General features: G+C 37.9%; 1 protein-coding gene across 4 annotated transcripts in view; it reads left to right on the top strand.

Moving 5' to 3' along the window:
- USP8 (ubiquitin specific peptidase 8) overlaps window positions 1–21,527 on the top strand; it is a 91,530-nt gene that overhangs the window by 46,353 nt on the left and 23,650 nt on the right. For all 4 annotated transcript variants that reach the window (XM_087427096.1, XM_087427101.1, XM_014780712.2 and 1 more), the window contains exons 2-7: window positions 5,111–5,279; window positions 9,118–9,262; window positions 13,131–13,216; window positions 15,062–15,224; window positions 19,068–19,110; window positions 21,145–21,289. In XM_087427096.1, the coding sequence (XP_087283222.1) occupies window positions 5,176–5,279; window positions 9,118–9,262; window positions 13,131–13,216; window positions 15,062–15,224; window positions 19,068–19,110; window positions 21,145–21,289 (686 nt within the window). In that variant the 5' untranslated portion in view covers window positions 5,111–5,175. The remainder of the gene's footprint in view (window positions 1–5,110; window positions 5,280–9,117; window positions 9,263–13,130; window positions 13,217–15,061; window positions 15,225–19,067; window positions 19,111–21,144; window positions 21,290–21,527) is intronic.

The following is a 21,527-nucleotide window of genomic DNA, read 5'->3' on the forward strand; positions in this document are numbered from 1 at the left end:
AAGGACAGAAAAGGTAACCTTTAAAAAGCACAATCTTTCTCCTAGAAACCCTCACTAAAAACTTTATCATAATCTTATCCCTATACTTTCCCTCCATGTGTCTAATCATTTGCCAAGGCCTGTCATTCTACCTTTGTAGTGTCTTGTATTTGCCTCCTCCATTCCATCTCTACTGCCCTAGTTCTGACCTTCATCATCTTTCCTTAGGTTCATTATATTAGGTAACTAGTGTCTTCCTTATCTCCAGTCTTTTAAAGCCTAACTTTGTACTGTACTGCTGTCGGTTTGGGTCACATAACTCCCTTCTTCACAATCCTGCTATGGCTCTCTGTTATCTTTAGAAAACAAAGTATATGCTTTAAATGTGACATTCAAGGCCTTCTATTATCTGGTCCTAAACTATTTTCTCAGCCTTTATTGTCTAGTAGCTCCTTGTTCGTTCTCTATACTGGCTAGTTCCTAAAGATGTTCTTTACTTTCTTAACTTTTTCCTCATGTTGTTCCTCATCTCTATCAAAAGCCTTCTCCCACCAAGACTCACATGAATGCTGTCTCTTCCATGATGCCTCCCAAGATCCCTCTAGTCATACTTAATCTCCCTTAATTTTTCTTATTGTACATTATTTGTAACTCTTTATAGTTTGATATCATGCTGTGTTGTACTACCACTGCTTACAAGTTTCTCTTTCACATTATTTTTTTAAACTTGGTGAGGAAATGGATCACGTCTAATCTTTTGAGTTCCTGGAAGCACAGTGTCTTCTATACAGCAGGATATCTGTGAACATGTAAATTGAATTTTGAAATAGCTAATGATTTACCATTTTAAGTTGCCTAGGTAGCGTGTATAGTTTTTATGTTCTTTGTCTTTGAAAGATCCAAGCTTTAAAGATAATCATGAGAAAGAGATTCAACTGAGGACATATTCTAGACCTTCATTTTAGAAGATTCAAAGCAATGGCTCTCTTGTCCCAGACAAGAAACCTAATTGTCATGAATCAACAAAATAGATTCTACCTGCCTTCTTGACATATACTCTGTGGTTAGACCACTAGTACTTAGGACCCATATAGAGGATAGAATTAGAAATAACAGGTACCATCAAACTGGTATCTGGTTACTTGGCCTAACTCAGGCTTTAGTCCTTATCTTAGTACACTTAGCAGGGTCACCAATAAAAAATGATTGGGCTTTTTGGGAATTATATTTCAAGAGCTAGACTATATCAGGGGAGCAAATGTTGGCTTTCTGTGGTAGAGTAAGCTTAAGATCCTAGATGAGCTAGTTGAGGGCAGAAAAGTCTCAGGGGTGACTCTTATTACTGTTACCTTACTGTCTTCTGGCCTCAATTAGTAGTCCACGCTCCAGTGTCCCCTGCCTCTGCCACAGTGATGTCTGTTGTGGCATCACTGAGGCCTCAGGTTTCTTTAAGCACCTTCCTGAAAAGTTAGTTTCTTGACTTTACTCTGCTTTCCCTTAGTCAAACGTATTATTCCTCAACTGTTGCTTCTTATGTTTAAGTAGAAATCATGTTCCTGGAGCACCATTCCACTCTATCCCATCATTCTCTTTTTTATTGCCAATTTTTTTTAAGTTATGTACAGTCTACTTCCATTTCTTTATTCCTTAATGCTCGTGCTCGTGCTTCCACTCACACCACTGTATGGAAGCTGTACTCTACGAGATTGTGTATATATTAGGCTCTTCCAGTATTCCAAATCTGTTTTTTTAAATCAATATTTTAAAACATATATATTTTGGGCCGGCCCCCTGGCGTAGCAGTTAAGTGCCTGCACTCGCTGCTGGCGGCCCAGGTTCGGATCCCAGGCGTGCACCCATGCACCGCTTGTCAGGCCATGCTGTGACGGTGTCCCACATAAAGTGGAGGAAGATCCGCACGGATGTTAGCCCAGGGCCAGTCTTCCTCAGCAAAAAGAAGAGGATTGGCATGGATGTTAGCTCAGGGCTGATCTTCCTCACACACACACAAAATCTATGTATATATTTTGTTTGCTTATTTCACCCATAACTTCCTAACTTTTACATCTGCCTGGATATTCTTTTCATATTGCTATACAATTGCATATATTTATTCATATTTGCATTGTTATATAATTGCTTTCTTTAAACACTTATTATGGAATAATATGTTATGTATATTACATATATTCTTTTTTCTTTTTTTTTTTGTGAGGAAGATCGGCCCTGAGCTAACATCTGCCAATCCTCCTCTTTTTGCTGAGGAAGACTGGCCATGGGCTAACATCCGTGCCCATCTTCTTCCACTTTATATGGGACGCTGCCACAGCATGGCTTACCAAGTGGTGCATCAGTGCGCACCCAGGATCCGAACGGGCGAACCCCGGGCCGCCGCAGCAGAGCGCGCACACTTAACCGCTTGTGCCACCGGGCTGGCCCCTACATATATTCTTTTATGTGCTATAAAACATGACAATAAAATGACCACCTGTGAATGTACCAACCAACTTGAGAAATAAAACCTTAGTGATACCCCTGAAGCTCCTTGCGTGTGCCTCCCTGAGTCCATCCTCTGCCTCCCCAGAAATAGAATATTAAGTTTATCATTTCCTGCCTTTCTTTATAGGTTTACCTCATTTGTATTCTTAAGCAATATATTGTTCAATTTAGTTTGTTTTTAAACTTTATACAAATGGCATCATGTTATATGTATTCCTTCTGTTTCACTCAATGTTGGGCATAGGCAAGAGGTGAGGAGGTAGTGGGTGTGGGAGGGTAGTATATGTTCTCTGGTTAAACTGTTTATTCTGGGAGGTCAGGGACCATGTCTTATATACTCTTTGTATCTTTAACATGTAACATAGTGTTTTTTGCAAGGTAAGGCATTCAAACAATACTGTTGATCCAAGGGATCCCTATCATACTCTTCCCTTAATGGATGCTCTTAGCTGGTTTGGTGATGAATTCTTGACGAATTAGATACCTAACTGGGAGGAAATATTTAACATTAATTGATCCATTTGGGAGGGATGTTGTGGTCCAGAGGCTTTTTCTCGCTTGTCACTATAGCTTTAGATAGAAAATGCAGAGTGGAGGGAAAAGTGTAGAAAATGTTCATATATGAGATCATTGTTTCTAAATGCGTAGGTCTGAAACTACTCATTAAAGTGTTTGGTTAAACATGTGTTTATAGATACATATGAAGCAAGTATTGATGGAAAAAACCCAAAATTATAGAAATGTGAGTTTTAGAGAAAGAAAATAGCTAGGTTTGGTGACTAAGATAGTGGATTAAAGGCACAGGGTTAGAAGGGATGAGTATCAAGAAGTCACAAAGTATTAGTATTTAATATAAAATGTGACTAGAATCAAAGCAAATTGGGATACTTTTGTAGTTTCACATAGGTGAACACGAGCCTTTTTTCTCCCTAAAGTGGTACCTTACTCAGCTTTTTAGGATTAGTGAACTTTTTAATAATAGTGAACTGATAGAATGAAAACATTAAGATAGTGGAAAAAAGTGATAGGAAAAAAAGTTATAATCTCTTAAATGTATTAATGTAGCTATTTATTTGAATTGTAATTAGTTCTTCACAGCTGCAGACCTTGTGTAAATTTAATTGGGTTCCTGAAGTTTTCATTTGGTGACACTTATGATCTTTCCAAGACTTCCTATTTGATGTGTTTGCCTGGTCTGCCCCATCTACGTGCATCGCTGCACATGTACACACACAACTGAATTGGTATGGACCTAGCCTTTCTTCCTCTTCATTTTGTTTACTGCCTTCTCCATCTTCCTAGTCAGAATTTACCAGAGCAGATGAGGAAACAAAGAATGTCATGAATCATCAAAGACCTTTTCAGAGTAAACCAAAATACTTGGGTGTGTTCTTCCAGAAAGGTGTTCATGTGTTCCCAGCTCCATATAAAGTGGCCCTGCCTACCCTCCCCCACCACTGGTTTCCTTTTATTAACTGACAACATCAATGAGAAAGAGAAATATTTCTAAGTGAAACTTCCTTCTATTTGTGATCCATACTATAATACAAATTTAACAGAAGAGAAATATAAAAGCTCTTTTTTTTCTTTTCTGTCTTTTTTTTGGTGAGGAAGATTGGCCGTGAGCTAACATCTGTTGCCAATCTTCCTCTTTTTTTTGCTTGAGGAAGATTGGCCATGAGCTAACATCTGTGCCAGTCTTCCCTTATTTTGTATGTGGGTCGTCACCACAGCATGGCTTGACGAGTGGTGTAGGTCCATGCCCGGGATCCAAACCCAGGCTGCTAAAGCAGAGCGTGCCGAACTTAATCACTATGCCATGGGGCTGGCCTCCAAAAAGGAAAGATTCCTAATATAGTCGTGCACTGCATAACAACATTTCAGTCACCCTGGACTGCATATACGACAGTGGTCGCATAAGGTTAGTACCATATAGCCTAGGTGTATAGTAGGCTATACCATCTAGGTTTGTGAGAGTACACTCTATGATGTTCGCACAACAACGAAATCACCTAATGATGCATTTCTCAGAGTGTACCTATCGTTAAGTGACACATGACTGTACTTAAGGCAAAATGATACAAACAGTAATTTGTTTAGTTAATGAAAATTTGAAAAAAAATTAAATTGTTTATTGTGACCATGTATATCTTGAACTCCCAAAGTAAATATTCAAGATAATTTAAAATTAACTCTGTTAGAGGGAGAAAGTCAAATACTGTATGATCTCACTCATAAATAGAAGATAATAACAACAACAAACAAACGCATAGAGACAGATTGGATTGGTGGTTACCGGAGGGGAAGTGGGGAAGGAGGAGGGCGAAAGGGGTGATTAGGCACATGTGTATGGTGATGGATGGTAATTAGTCTTTGGGTGGTGAACATGATGTAATCTACACAGAAATCGAAATATAATGATGTACGCCTAAAATTTATATAATGTTGTAAACCAATGTTACCTCAATAAAAAAAATAAATAAAATTACAGCAAATTAAAATTAATTTGGTTAATGAGGAAAAAAATTAACTCTGTTAGCAAAGGATACAGTTTAGGAGTTTTTTTTTTTAACTGCTGACTTATTGTTAATGAGGAAAACTAGTGGGGTTATTTTTGTTTGTTTTGCTTCAGAGAAGAACTACTTTTAATGAAGTACACCATCCATTGTGAAAGTAGAAAGGTAAACATTATTCATCATGCCTGCTGTGTCTTCAGTTCCTAAAGAACTCTACCTCAGTTCCTCACTAAAAGACCTCAATAAGAAGACAGAAGTTAAACCAGAGAAAATAAGCACTAAGAGGTATGTGTCCTTTGCTAGTTTGGCTGAATTATATATTAATTTTTAGTTCATTTCCATATTAAATGAGTTAGCTGAGGAGTCAATATAAAGTTTATTTGAAAAATGACATCATCACAAGAATAAATTGAGACCTCCATTAGAAAAGTTCTTAACTTTATCTTGGCACACTACATATGTATCCTGCTAATACACATATCTGGTCTGGACAGTATGCCAGATCATAAGTTTAAGAGGTAAAAACTACCAGGGTTTTACAAAACTCATTCAGCCACAGTTAATGTCTTTTCATAAAACAGTATAAAAATGCTTCTTAATTGAAGATCATTTTTATCCTTGTATATTTCTTTTTTTTTTTTTAACTTTATTTGTTTATTTATCCCCCCAAAGCCCCAGTAGCTAGTTGTATGTCATAGCTGCACATCCTTCTAGTTGCTGTATGTGGGACACGGCCTCAGCATGGCCGGAGAAGTGGTGCGTTGGTGCGTGCCTGGGATCCAAACCCGAGCCGCCAGCAGCGGAGGGCGCGCACTTAACCGCTAAGCCACGGGGCCGGCCACAATCCTTGTATATTTCACATATAAGATATGGTCCTAGTATAGTCTGTCTTTGAGAAGGAGGAGAGATATGTATTTTTTATCCAACATTCAGCAAAGTATTAATTTGTGCCAGTTTGACATGAGCTTTTAACTTAATGATTTATCTTATGTGTTTTTATTTTTTTATTTATTTTTTCTTTGTGAGGAAGATCAGCCCTGAGCTAACATCCAATGCCAATCCTCCTCTTTTTGCCGAGGAAGATTGGCCCTGGGCTAACATCCGTGCCCATCTTGCTCTGCTTTATATAGGATGCCGCCACAGCATGGCTTGACAAGTGGTGCATCGGTACGCGCCGGGGATCCGAACCTTCGAACCCTCGGGCCGCCAAAGTGGAGCACACCCACTTAACCACTGTGCCACTGGGCTGGCCCCTATCTGTTTTTATTTTTAAGGGCCTATAGTCTATCTGTCTGCTGAGGTAGAAGCTGAGATGATACCTTCCTGGTAGTGATTACAAAATCTGTCCTAAGATAAAATATAATAGCAGTGGAGAGGTCCAGCTACTTTAATATTTATGGAAGTAATTTTGCTAAAAATGAGATATCACTAAAATTGTTAACTTGTTGATAGTTTTATCTCTGTTGAGGGTCAGGAGGCAATAGGGGAACTTTTCCTCTGAATTTATTTTGACCAACAAAGGAGAAGATTTGGAGATAAATAAGTAACTACTTGATAATAACAGTTTCAGAAAAAAAAGTGGTTCTAGCCAGCCACATACCCCAGACTTGGGGCAAGAAGATTTTAGAAATCAGGAGGAAAATGGGTATTCCACGGGTGGAGATAAATGGGAAGCTTTAAAAAAAAATGATACAGGGCCAGCCCTGTGGCCTGGTGGTTGGGTTTGGCGTGCTCCACTTCTGTGGCCCAGATTCGTAGGTTCAGATCCCAGGTGTGGACCTACACCACTTGTCGGCCATGCTGTGACGGCAACCCACATAAAAAGTAGAGGAAGATTGGCACAGATGTTAGCTCAGGGCGAATCTTCCTCAGCAAAAAAAAATAATATGTATGATTCCAAGTGAACCTGTGAAGAGGCATCTAAAGAAACCTATGATTGCACAGGGACATCTTTGAATCGTTTTCTAAAGGAAATAAACTCAAGATGGGGAAAAAAACATCAAGAATGAAGACAAGAGAGTAGTAGGAACTTTAAAGTGGGTCAGGAAAAAAAATTCCAGAATGAACTGATATTTCTAAACATTACTAAGGACAAAATGGGCTTTTTAATTCCCCCCCCCCACAAAGCCCCAGTAGATAGTTGTATGTCATAGCTGCATATCCTTCTAGTTGCCGTATGTGGGACGCGGCCTCAGCGTGGCCGGAGAAGCAGTGTGTCGGTGCGCGCCCGGGATCCGAACCCGGGCCACCAGTAGCGGAGCGCACGCTCTTAACCACTAAGCCACGGGGCCGGCCCAAAATGGGCTTTTTAAAAAGAGATCTTTTTGGGGGGCAGGAAGAATAAGAGAGGATTGGCCTACTTCTTGAGCTAAGTTAGTTGAGCTAAGATAATGTTAATTGGGTGACGGAGAAAGCAGCTCTGTTTAACTCCTGTTGAATGATTTACAGATAGGAAACAATGGGAAAGATAAAGCTATCTTGAAGCTCTCTTCTTGAAGCTCTCTGAGAGAGCTTCATCTAATCCTAAAACAGATCACTGCACTCTGGCAATGTCTGATTTAGCTCTAGGGCTACCCTGATCCCACAGAAAGTGGTACAGCAGAAGGACTTCCTAAATATACCACCAGAAACTTGTGTTCTTCCTATCTCATAACACTGTTCTAGAGAATGCTAGAATCCTTTTAGAATGTTTGGCTGGTTCACTGAACTTTTATTCATTGCAGCCATCTCAGCTTGATCTGCTACATATAGGCCCATAAGATGTACATGCATTAGAGTGAAAGAAATTTGGAGAAAACCCAAGGACTATTGCAGCCACTCCCAAAGTCTTCTAGAGAATCTCCTTACTAGCTTTGATTTGATTTATCTCTATCTTAGGACTATGATGTCATGCTAGGCAGGGCACACACACTGACTGAAGTGGTTCTCGTATAGGACCATCTTTGGTTCTAAATACCATTTTGGTCCTGTTCCTTTATGTGTAGTGTCCTAGTTCCTTGGCCTGACCAACTTCATCATTAATCCATGTCTCAGTCTTGGAGCACAGTTTGAAAAATACAGAAAACAAGGTGCACTGCTTTGTATAAATAAGATATTGAGGGGCCAGCCCCGTGGCGTAGCGGTTAAGTGCATGCGCTCTGCTGTTGGTGGCCCAGGTTCAGATCCCAGGCGCGCACTGATGCACTGCTTGTCAAGCCATGCTGCGGCGGCGTCCTACATAAAGTGGAGGAAGATGGGCACGGATGTTAGCTCAGGGCCAGTCTTTCTCAGCAAAAACAGGAGGATTGGCAGATGTTAGCTCAGGGCTGATCTTCCTCAAAAATAAATAAATAAATAAATGTATGTTGTTGGTAATGCATATTATATATAAGCATTGGCACTATAACTTGGTTGCCAAAACTTTAGTCCTAAGTGAATGAATTCCTCTTGCAGAAATGCTTATTATTTGCTCTCTAAAGACAGTTAACCAGGAAAATGTCCTTGGAATGAACACCACAGAATCCTCCAATTATTTTATTGAAGTGGAATTTTAAGATGACATATTTTTAGACTTTAAGTTTCTTTTCCTTTGAGAACCAGTGAATCAGAGTACAGTTCAGCCATTTTGTAGAAAACTTTAACCAAGTAAAAAGATTGAACTCATGTCTGTTTTCCTGTCCCTAGTTTCTTGGATTTTTAGGCAGTGAGAATTTTACATCATGGTTATAAAGGAGTGAGGAGACTTTAGAAGTATTTAACATTAAAATACTAAAAATGTTAGCTTCCCTGCTTCCATACAAATGGTATGCAGTTATGTTCTTTCGTTATAGAGTATGACTATTATATGGATGCCTGAGGACCCCCTGCCTTAGGATTATCTGTTATAGCAAATCTTTTACAACTGGACTTAGAAAGCGTTTTGAACAGTTTGGTGGTATGTAAACAGCTATCATGAAACTTGTTCATGTTCACTTGCAGCATAAGGGAAACTTTCATGTTGCATCGAAACTTATCTAACTTTGTATCAATTCTGAAGTAGTACAACCTAAATTATGAAATTAATTTTATCAAGATTCTCTGTGGGCTTCATACATGACTTTTTCCCCAGATGTCAAGTGTTTTAATTTTTTTCTCTAATTTTAAGTTATGTACAGAGTGCCCTGAAGATCTTCAAGACAGCAGAAGAAAGCAGATTAGATCGTGATGAGGAAAAGGCCTATGTACTATATATGAAATATGTGACTGTTTATAATCTTATCAAAAAAAGGCCTGATTTCAAGCAACAGCAGGTACCTTTTATTTCTGCGTTTTTATTTCCTAAGTTATTTTTGCACAATGGAGCTATTGATCCCTCTAAAAGTTTTAACTAGCACTGAAATTTAGATCATATTATACAGCATCAAGTTCAAACTCTTATGCAGATAGAAAAAAGCAAACTGAAGATTTAGTTTCATTATTTGCAAATATATATGTGTATATGTGTGGATACACACACACTATATACACATACTTAATTTGCCTTGGATTAGTACGAGATTATAGCAACATAAAAACTCAGTTTTCTGTTATAATATATCATTGCCAGGTCAAGTGGAAGAATTCATTAAATAAGAAAAATATGACTGCATTAAATAAGAAAAATATGACTGCAATTGTACTTTTTCAAGATTCAAGGTTTAGTCACTTGTTTTTGTGACACTTTTTATATTTGACATTGTAGCCACGTTAAAGATCTCCGTTTGCAAAATTAATACTCATCACTTCCATTTTTATTGCATTTCTTTTTTTTTTTTTTTTCTGGCTTTTAATCCTTTGAGCAGGTGCCTTTCTTCCACTTTGCTGAAGCCACGGGGAGGGAAGGAGAGTGGGGGAGGTGTAAACAAATAAAGAGAACTGATGACTAGGCTAAGTGTTGCTAGAGAAAATGGTTGCATTTCGATTGCACCAGAAACAGGCAAAAGAGGAACATAGAGACTACGTCAAAAAATGGGAAGAATATTGTGTTGGTTGTTCCACCTTTCTTTAAGAATGATCTTGCAGGGCCAGCCCCATGGCTTAGTGGTTAAGTGCACGCGCTCCGCTGCTGGTGGCCCGGGTTCAGATCCCGGGTGCGCACTGAGGCACCGCTTGTCAGGCCATGCTGTGGGGGCATCCCACATAAAGTGGAGGAAGATGGGTACTGATGTTAGCTCAGGGCCAGTCTTCCTCGGCAAAAAAGAGGAGGATTGACGTGGATGTTAGCTCAGGGCTGATCTTCCTCACAAAAATAAAAACAATAAAAAAAAAAAAAAGAATGATCTTGCTACCAGGCAATAGTAGCAAAATACCACCGCTGATATAATTTCTTTTGGTTGTTGGTTAAGGGATAACATTAATGTTTTATTAAATAGTGATAAATCATTGCTGGTGTTTCTTCTCACCAGCAAAGTTATACTAATAATAGTTACGGGTTTTTAAATCTAGCTTTGGAAAGGTGGCCCCTTGCAGTTGGAGGGTCATCCTCCTGTCCACGGATGGCTGGATTGGTCCCGCCCTTGGAACATTCTCGGGCATACTTATCTGCAGATAGAGACAGAGGCCTGCCCAAAGTCAAACAAGTTTTTGCACGCTCTTTGATGGTTTTTACAGTATCTTTTAAAGTGGAATTGCTTAAAATGAAGTATAAAAATCTTAAGTAAATATTTTTGAAAGATTTGCAAATTTGGATAACTGTGGTATTTTTGGTGTTTGCTGTTTTGTTTATTGTAGTAGGGCCAATTTTTTATGTACTTGTTTACTTTTTGCTTTATTTTTCTAAGTTAGTAGTTGTTTACTCTGACAAGTTTGGAAGTGTTTTTCTAGCTACCTTTTTTTTTTTTTTTTTTAACTTGAGAAGGCTGGGAGTAAATTTTAATTGATAAGAGATTTTTCTGTTTCCACGGAGTATCTGTTGCATTCCCAAGGGGGCATCTAGTTGGAAATGTCAGTTGTTGTTCAGGTTAAGAAGCTGCCTGCAAAGGCTCAGGTAACCCAGGCTCTTCCTCCACTTGCTGCAGTTGTTCAGTTCCTGGTCTTCAGCAAAAGGGACTGTTTTCATTTGCTCTGTCCAGGGTTTACCACATCTGCTTCTGTCTTAGAAGCACTTTTTGTTTTGTTTTATTTAGCCCAGCCTCTCCACTGGGCTTCAGGGATGTGAAATTTTAAGTTTACTAACTAGATATTTTCTGGTTTTTACCTTTTAAATCAGGTAGGGACAGCATCTAATGTCACCAAGTCTTCTTCAGAAACTTGTACCTTTCATTCTTGTTTTACATTAGGGAATATTTAAGATTTAGATAAAACTTGTTAATTTAGCAAGCTCACTAGTAGAGGACACGTTACAGTTATTGCTTATTCATTGAAAAAAGAAGTTTACAAACATTTTTTCAGGTTTATCTTAAAAAGAGGGGAAGGCAAATATATTGAAAATATTAGTATAGCAAAGTCTAGATAAAATTAGAATTATATTTTTAAATCTCTGTGGCATTCGTGATAATTAATCCTAAATATTATTGGTAAACTTTTTTTGGGGGGAAATCATGAGAGTTGTTTTAATTTGTATGTTCAGGAGTAGGCAAGTTCTACTTGGTAAACCTTGTAAAGCAAATGTTTTTAGTTATGTAAGAATTGCATTGTCAGTACTATCTGCCAATTGTCAGTACTATCGAACATTTGAAAATATTTATACAGTCATGTACCGCATAATGACATTTCAGTCTAACAGTGGGTCACATGTATGACAGTGGTTCCATAAGATTAATAGCATATAGCCTAGGCGTGTAGTAGGCTATACCATCTAGCTTTGTGTAAGTATACTCTATGATGTTTGCACAATGTTGAAATCACCTAAGGATGCATTTCTCAGAACATATCCCTGTCGTTAGGCGACAACATGACTGTACTACCTTAACTGTGCTCCTTTAAGTGCACAGAGAGATATTATTGACAAGAAGCCTCACTAATACTAGAGAGTATCTTCTGGGAGTTGGTAACAGGCATGCCCAAACACAGTTTTTTCAGCATTTAAACAGCTGGGCTCACAGGTTGGCTTTTTAATGAGTTCATGTCAAAAAATTAATAAAACAGGTCATAGGATTTTTTGTTTTTACTTTGTATTTTGTTTTTATCAGAGAAATCTTACAGTAATGATTAAATATTGTTTTCTGTTAAAAAATTATTACATCAGTAGTCAGGACGTTGTGGTAACTGAAGTAATTACAGTTTCTACTATAATTTTCAGTTGACACAATACTGAACAAACTCTATACTTTTATTGAAATTACATAGTGAAGGGCCCTTTTTATTTATTTAGTCTTTAATCTAGAAGAATAAACTCAACCAAAACATGATCTACATTTAGGCTAGATAGGTAGACATATGGTGGCTCTTACCAACAGATGTATTCCACCAGCTCTTGGTGACTGCCTCTCAAAGAGCCAAAGATGAATATTTCTGGCCCACTGGCCTTTCTTTTTATAAATTTTGATTACTATATCATTTGTGATAAACTGTGCCTAGTAGGCTCTGTTTGCAAAATCATACTGGCAAGTTGTGGCAAATTAGGTCCAATAATTAGCTGAATCAAAATACACTAAATGTGGGGCCAGCCCGGTGGCCTAGTGATTCAGTTCGCACGCTCTGCTTTGGCAGCCCGGGATTCGCAGGTTCAGATCCCAGGTGCAGACCTATACACCGCTCATCAAGCCGTGCTGTGGCGGCATCCCACATACAAAATAGAGGAAGATTACAGAAATGTTAGCTCAGGGACTGTCTTCCTCAAACAAAAAGAGGAAGATTGGCAACAGATATTAGCTCAGAGCCAATCTTCCTTACCAAAAAAAAAAAAAAAAAAAATACACTATTGTCATGTCAAACCAACCTTGATTTGAAAATATCTCTGGTTGCAGGAGCTAATGAGTGACTTTGTTTTTTTTGTTTTTTATGAAGAGATACTTTTGAAACGTTTGGAGAATAGTTGTGCATTTATGTAGGTTAAAAGTTTAAAAAAATACTTCATTCAGTCACAAGAGTGTTTTCATCTAAACTTTCCTTTACATAACCACTGTGATTTTAATGTTAGCATAGTTCTGAGTACAATGGCCAGTACTAACAGTATGGAATGATTTTTTATAATTTTAGGACCACTTTCATTCAATACTTGGACTTGCAAACATCAAAAAAGCTATTGAAGAAGCCGAAAGACTCTCAGAAAGCCTTAAACTCAGGTACAGACATTATTATGAAATCTTTAAAAGAAAGTAAAAGAAAAACTAATATTTAGAATTTGTCCATTTATATCTGACCATGCATATAAATCGCAATTCTTAGAGATAAGTCTTATGTTAACTGGGACACAAAAATTAAAATCTTTTGCTGTGTCACCTCTCTTATGTTCATGAGTTACTATTAGTATTCTTTACTGAAATTTCTTAAATGTTTAGAATAATAGATTGCTACGGTAAGCATTGGTGTATTAGATCAGAGCTCAGGGCCAATTTTTTCTAAGTTTCTGACAGGATTCTTCAGAAAAGTATGATTCTTCATATGCCCCATTTTGTAATGTGCTACTGGACACTGCTCTTATTGGAATGAAGGTTTTTTTTTTTGTGAGGAAGATCAGCCCTGAGCTAACATCCATGCCAATCCTCCTCTTTTTTTGCTGAGGAGGACCGGGCCTGGGCTAACATCCGCGCCCATCCTCCTCCACTTTATGTGGGACGCCGCCACAGCATGGCTTGACAAGCGGTGCATTGGTGCGTGCCCAGGATCCGAACCCGGGCCGCCAGCAGCAAAGCACACGCACTTAACCGCTATGCCACGGGGCTGGCCCCTGGAATGAAGTATTTACTGTTAGTTTTGATCTGCCAGTTGCAGAAGTTACATATGTTTTAAAAAAAAATCTAATTCTAGTATTTGCTATGACTGGCTTACCAGGCTGATAAAATAATTAGAAATTGAGAACAGTAGGTTTCAGGGCCAGCCTGGTGGCATAGTAGTTAGGTCCGTGCACTCCGCTTCGGCAGCCTGGGGTTCGCAGGTTCAAATCCTGGGTGCGGACATAGGCACTGCTCGTCAAGCCATGTGTGGTGGAGTCCCGCATATAAAATAGAAAAAGATGGGCACAGATATTAGCTCAGGGCTAATCTTCCTCAGCAAAAAGAGGAGGATTGGCAACAGATGTTAGCTGAGAGCCAATCTTCCTCACCAAGAAAAAACAAAAAGAACAGCAGGTTTCAATTTTCAGTCATTAGCCATTCTTTAAATAACAGAATGAGAAGGGAACTATTTTTAGTTCAGTATTTTTTCATAATGGTTTTCATACTCAGATCAATTAACTATTATAGCTATACACATCATAGCCTTTACTTAGAAATTATTATTTTCAACTAATGTATTCCCTTCATCCTTTCCAGAAATTACTAATCTTGGGGCTGGAATATGTTAAGGTGGATGATATCATTTAGAATCACTATTCTCTTCCTCCTTTAACCAGTTAATCAACTAAATAGAATAGAATTTCTCCTTATCTTTGGGTTACCTATTATTAACTGTTTTCTTTTGGATTTGCCTAGTTTTTCCCTAATCATACTACTGCCAACATAATCACGTTTTTTATTCTTCTGTCTTTTGGGTTTTAGGTCCTTTCTCTCACTTATTTGTTGTCTGTACTTTTTTTATATTCTGAACCACTTTCTAAGTGATGAGGCTTTATAGTTAATTTTAGGATTTTAGGATTATAAATCCTTTGAAAAGGAAATTACAGCAGATTTGAATCATTAAAAGGTTGAAATTAGTGGGAGGGGAAAAAGCAAAAAGAGCATTAAACAACTTCAACTTGAGAGCATTGAGTTTATTTTCAAGATTTTTGGGCAATTTAAAATAAATCTACAGAGGGCAAATTTACTTGTTGTGATTTGTAGCGGAACACCGGCAGAGTCGGGTTTCAGTTGAGGGAGAAAGCCTGCAGCCATAAAATACCCCGAGGCAGGGTACTAATTTTAGCAGTGAGAACTCCTTTACTTTCCACCATCATGCCAGTAGAAGACATCTTGACTTCTTTTTTCAACTAGATATGAAGAAGCTGAAGTTCGGAAACAACTGGAAGAAAAGGACAGACAGGAGGAAGAGCAGCTGCAGAGAGAGAGAAGGCAGGAAGGAGGAAGAGAGCACGCTGGCACATCAGCTGAAAGTTCTGTGGAAAGTGTGTCGGATTCTAAAGACAAAACCCAAAAGGTATTTCACATCTATTCCCCGAGGTAAAAAGACTGGTTCTTTTTGTCAGATGATTTGCTTAAGAACAGTTGAGATATCACTACTACATTCTTTTAGGCAACAAGGGTAAAATTTAATGTATTTTTGTTAGAACTTGAGTTAAATGTTCTAGCTTCAGTTGATTCCAGGTTTTTCTTGGAGCTTCTACAGAAATATGTTCTGTGCGTTAATTAGTTTTTAGCAGTCACTATAAACTTGATTAGGGCAGTGCATAGAACATTTGAGCTGTGATTCAATATATCCGAGTTCTGGTCCCAAGTCAAGTCTTTTTTTTTTTTTTTTTTTTTTTTTTGTGAGGAGATCAGCCCTGAGCTAACATCCGCCAATCCTCCTCTTTTTTTGCTGAGGAAGACGGCCCTGGGCTAACATCTGTGCCTATCTTCCTCCACTTTATATGGGATGCCGCCACAGCATGGCTTACCAAGCAGTGCATCGGTGTGCGCCCGGGATCCGAACCAGCGAACCCCGGGCCGCCGCAGCGGAGCGCGCGCACTTAACCGCTTGCGCCACTGGGCCGGCCCCCCAAGTCAAGTCTTGCTTAACCGTTCTGAGACTCAGTTTCCTCATTTGCCAACTGAAGATCTTGAACAGATGATCTTTAAGGTCTCTTCTTTCTAATAAATGTAATTTACATTAAAAGAAAGATGTGGTATACTACTTATATGGTGCCTAACCTTTTCTTTATTTCTGGGGTCTCTCCCCATTATTTTTTCCTCCTTTCTCTGACCCAGTTTTCTCTTCCTCTTTCTTTACCTCTCATTTCATTTTATTTAGCAACTACTTGTAGTCTTTCCAGCTATATCATTTGTTTGCCAAAAACAATCAGTAGCTCAGTCTGTACCTGTCAGCTATCACTGTATCTGCCTCCTTTCACCTCTTCAGAAACTGTTTTTCCTAAAATATTTCTTCTGCACTGTTGAAATTCATGGAAAGATTTCTGCTTTAATTTTTCTTAAGCATTTTGTAGCTTTCAGCTATCATTTGTATGTGGATCATCATTGATTTCATTAAGAAGTAGTTATTGAATTGCTTGTGACATTGGGCTAGGCAGTATGAAAAAGAAGTGAAGAAATCTGGCCTTCAATTTTAGAACTGTTAAAATAAGTAATACTGCCTCAGAGATGTTCATTTATAGGTCAAATGGCTGATATAAAAAAATAACAAGACTTCAAAGAACTGTATGAAAGGGACTTGTTTTTTGTTTGTTTGTTTGTTTTTTTTTGAGGAAGATCAGCCCTGAGCTAACATCCATGCCAATCCTCCTCTTTTTGCTGGGGAAGACCGGCTCTGAGCTAACATCTATTGCCAATCCTCCTCCTTTTTGTCGCCAAAGCCCCAGTAGGTAGTTGCATATCATAGTTGCACATCCTTCTAGTTGCTGTACGTGGGACGCCGCCTCAGCATGGCCAGAGAAGCGGTGCATTGGTGCACCCCCGGGATCCGAACCTGGGCCGCCAGTAGCGGAGCACACACACTTAACCACTAAGCCATGTGGCCGGCCCCCTGAAAGGGACTTTTTTAATCTCTTCATTTTGTTGCCTTTCTAACAGCAGGGCCAACTGCTTTTTGTTACTTTTACTTTTGTTTAGCTTTTTTATACCGAAAAGAGAATACAGTTAAACCCTGTTATCCAGCTTTAATAATCAACTAACATTTGCCATATTTTTTATCTTTGTCTCACCCCTTTTCTTTTCCTGGATTATTTCAAAACAAGTTCCAGATATCATTTTACTCCTAAATATTTCAGTATGCTTCTCAAAGAAAGGGGCATTTTCTTAATAACCACAATGCTATTTTCCCACCTCACAAAATTAACAATAATTCCTTGATATAATCTAATAATCTATATTTAAATTTGTGAGACAGTATTTCATATTGATTTTTTAGAATTAATTTATTTGAATCAGGTTCCAAACAAGGTCTTCTCATTGTCTTTTGGTTGCTATGTGTCTTAAGTCTCTAATATTCTCTGCTTGAGTTCCCCTTCATTTTTCATTTCACACATTTGACTTTTTAATACTGGATCAGTTCTGTAAAATGAACTATATTCTGGATTGACAGTCATTCATTGCTTAACGATGGGGATGTATCCTGAGAAATGCGTTGTTAGGCAGTTTTGTAGTTGTGTGAACATCATAGAGTGTACTAACACAAACCTAGGTAGCATAGTCTATTGCACACCTAGTCTATATGGTACTAATCTTATGGGACTGCCGTCACATATGCAGTCTGTCATTGACTGAACATTGTTAGGCAGTGCATGTCTGTATCTGGTTGCTTCCTCCTTGTGTCATTTAACTTGTTCTTATATCTCCCATATTTCATTTAGCCTGGAAGTTCTACCTAAGAGTTTAATTAGATTTAGGTTCAGTTTTTGTTTTTTGGCAAGAATGCTTCATAAGTGTTACTATATACTTCATATTGTATCGTATTAGGAGGCACACAATATACATTTCTTATCTTTTTTACTTTTAGTGATACTAAAATTGATCAATAGATTCAAGTGGGTCCTTGGTTTTCCCATCTATAAAATGAGTACCGTACAGGTATGGAGATTCCTCAAAGAATTAAAAATAGAGATGCCCTATGATCCAGCCATCCCACTACTGGGAATCTATCCAACGCACCTGAAATCAACAATCCAAAGAGGCTTATGCACCCCTATGTTCATTGCAGCATTATTCACCATAGCCAAGAAGTGGAAGCAACCTAAGTGTCCCTCGACTGACGATTGGATTAAGAAAATGTGGTATATATATACAATGGAATACTACTCAGCCAAAAAAAAAGACAAAATCGTCCCATTTGCAACAACATGGATGGGCCTGGAGCGTATTATGTTAAGTGAAATAAGCCAGAAAGAGAAAGACAAACACTGCATGATCTCACTCATATGTGGAATATAAACCAACACATGGACAGAGAAAACTGGACTGTGGTTACCAGGGCAGTGGGGGTGGGGGGTGGGCACAAGGGGTGAAGGGAGTCATATATGTGGTGATGGACAAACAAAAATGTACAACCCAAAATTTCACAATGTTAGAAACCATTAAAACATCAATAAAAATAAAAAAAAAATTAAAAAAAATAAAAATAAAAAAGAGGTAAAATAAATAAATAAATAAATAAATGAGTACCGTACAGAATATATCCCATGTTGTCTTGATTAGAAAATGCAGGCCGGCCCCGTGGCTTGGTGGTTAAGTGCGCGCGCTCTGATGCTGGTGGCCCGGGTTCAGATCCCGGGTGCGCACCGAGGCACCGCTTCTCTGTCCATCCTGAGGCCGAGTCCCACATGCATCAACTAGAAGGATGTGCAGCTATGACATACAACTATCTACTGGGGCTTTGGGGGGGAAAATAAATAAAATAAAATCTTTAAAAAAAAAAAAAAAAGAAAATGCAAATTTGTAAAACTTGGTATTACTTCATTTTCCTTTAATTATGTAATAGAGGACATTGAAGGGAATAGCTAGAATTTTTATTTCATCATAAGAAGTACTCTCTCATTAAATATTAAATTTCTGTAACAATCTGTGCTTTTAAATTATATTTGACCTTTGAGGAAACTTGGAGGAAATGTCATATGATCCTGATAGGCTGCTAGTTATTTTAGCAGCTACCTACTGCCAGAGTAACCTGGTAATGCCATTACTCTTCATATGTATTTTTACAAAATGCCAGTACTCTGTACACTTCATTTCCTAGGCTTTCTGTTTCGATGAAGTATTAAAGTTGAAGTTTTTGTTTCTATGAAAATTTTTGTTTTTATTAAAGTTGAAACTTTTTTTTTCTGTGAAATAGATAAATGGTGAAAAGAGTGAAAAAAATGAGACCACAGAGAAAGGTAAGTATGCATAGAAAGAGTTCTTTTAGGTTATTATTGAAATATTCTTTTAATTAGAATAAGCCTCAGATTTTACACAGTGAGATTTTTAACATTGTTTCTAACCTGTATGTAAGCTTTATCATTTTTCCTAGCCTGTAAATTATATTGAAAATGTATTATATTCTGTATTTATGTATCAAGGGGAATATTTATAGTGATATGCAATTGAAAACATCAAAACCAGAGTTTGTATTTGTCATTGTTTTCTTTTTCAAGATGTAGTTTAGCATAGTGGTTAAGAGCATAGACTCTTAGGAAAGTCAGAATGCCTGGGTTTGAATAATTGCTCCTTCTCTGACTTTCCATGTGATCTTGAGCGTGTTACTTAACCTTTCTACCTTAATTTCCTCATCTGTAAAGTGGGGATAATATTAGTACCTATTTCACGGGGTTATTGTGAGACTTGTTGAGTTAATATATGTGAAACTCTTAGAACACATAGTAAACTTTATATAAATATTAGCTGTTATTACTTATGACTCTAGGTTGTAGACTTAATTATTTAAAAGCTTTCTTTACTCCCCTCAAAAAAGTCTAAACCAGTAATTTGGATATTATCCATAGGTGGTGCTGATGCTCTAGTCACAAATATGTGACCTAAACAAGACTTAGGCAATTGCCTACATTTTCCTCTCTCAGAAAAGATTGAACTTAAATATTCATTGTCTGTGACACTAAAATAAATTCTCTACTTAAAATATTGCCGTACAACGATTTAAAAAATAAGCTGAGTATAGTAAGGTACTTTCCTAAAGCTGTTATCAATTCATTCCAAGATGAGTTTGTATCCATATGTATGTCATCCTGCTTAGATGTTACCTTTCTTAGTGGTTTTTCTCATCTTGTTTAGACTGTTTTGTTGTCAGAATGATTTTCATAGTTAGGGGAGTAGGATGGTTTTTAGCAGCTGGGTATTTTAGCTTAGGAGATAGTGTGACTACGCTCTTCTCACAGCTCACTGCTGAAATAGTTCTTTATATATTTAAGTTCTCTTAGTGCTTTTTAATCTTTCATTTCAGTGGTAGCAGCTGGTAGAGGAAAAGAGCAACATAGGTAATATGTATGTGGGCTAAATGTTAAAGGGCTAGATAGTCAATGTTTTAGGCTTGGGGGCCCTGTGGTCCTTGCTGTTGTAGTGTGAAAGCAGCCGTAGACAATATGGAAACAAAGAAGTGTAGCCGTGTTCCAGTAAAAACAGGTGGCCATAGTTTGCCAACTCCTGATATGGAACACAAATAACAAATTTTTGGCTTGTTACTCTAAGAATACTTGAAAATCTACGTTTTTCAAATAGCCCCCATAAGAGCCCATCAGAGACTTTTAACCTTTCAAGAATTTTAACCTTCTGGTTGACATTTTGCAAATGGCTTAATCTTTATTTATTTATTTATTTTATAATTTTATTTATTTATTTATTTTATAATTTTATTTATTTATTTATTTTTTGCCCCCAAAGCCCCAGTAGATAGTTGTACGTCATAGCTGCACATCCTTCTAGTTGCTGTATGCTGGACGCGGCCTCAGCATGGCCGGAGAAGCGGTGCGTCGGTGCACGCCCGGGATCCAAACCCAGGCCGCCAGCAGCGGAGCGCGCGCACTTAACCGCTAAGCCACGGGGCCGGCCCGCAAATGGCTTAATTTTTAAAAATAGAATAAGAATATTTTCATGAGATACACATATTAATTTCCTTTTTTTGTTGTTACCAGTAACAGAGCCAACAGTGGATGTAGTTGTAACCTCAACAGCAAGTTTTGGTATTTAAGTCTTTGTAAACAGAGCACTGAACTAGTTTCTTGATAAGTGTCAAAAACACAAATTATATTTAATGTTAGTTTTAAAAGGTAATAAATAGTGTGATGGGATAACAAGTATATGAGACCTAGTACACTTCGCTCTTCTAGAAAAAGTTATGCTTGTCCTCTGGTTAGTGTTATGATAGCACACAGAAGTGGGTGTTTATTGTAACTTATATTGTCTCTCTTGATTCCAAGGAGCACTCACAGCAAAGGAGCTATACACAATGATGATGGATAAAAATATCAGCTTGATCATAATGGATGCTCGAAGAATGCAGGATTACCAGGATTCCCATATTTTAAATTCTCTCAGTGTTCCTGAAGAAGCCATCAGTCCAGGGTAGGTCATTGTGTAAAATATTTATATAAAATGGTAAACTGTGGACAGTAGTAAATGTTAGTACTTAGCTTCCAAGCTAAATGTGATAAAGTAGTCTTTTCCTTTCATTCTTTGCTGCTTAATGACATACCTTACCCTTTCTGAAGGGTAGTGTAAAGGACATTCCAGTTTGGCTATTTTCTCCTATCTGTGGAATTTGAAGTCTTATTAGAAGAGAAATGCCTTTCTGTCCTTTTTG

Source organism: Ceratotherium simum, chromosome 3 (genome assembly GCF_057802395.1).
Source record: "Ceratotherium simum simum isolate JZ-2026a chromosome 3, ASM5780239v1, whole genome shotgun sequence".
In the NCBI taxonomy this organism is placed as follows: domain Eukaryota; kingdom Metazoa; phylum Chordata; class Mammalia; order Perissodactyla; family Rhinocerotidae; genus Ceratotherium; species Ceratotherium simum.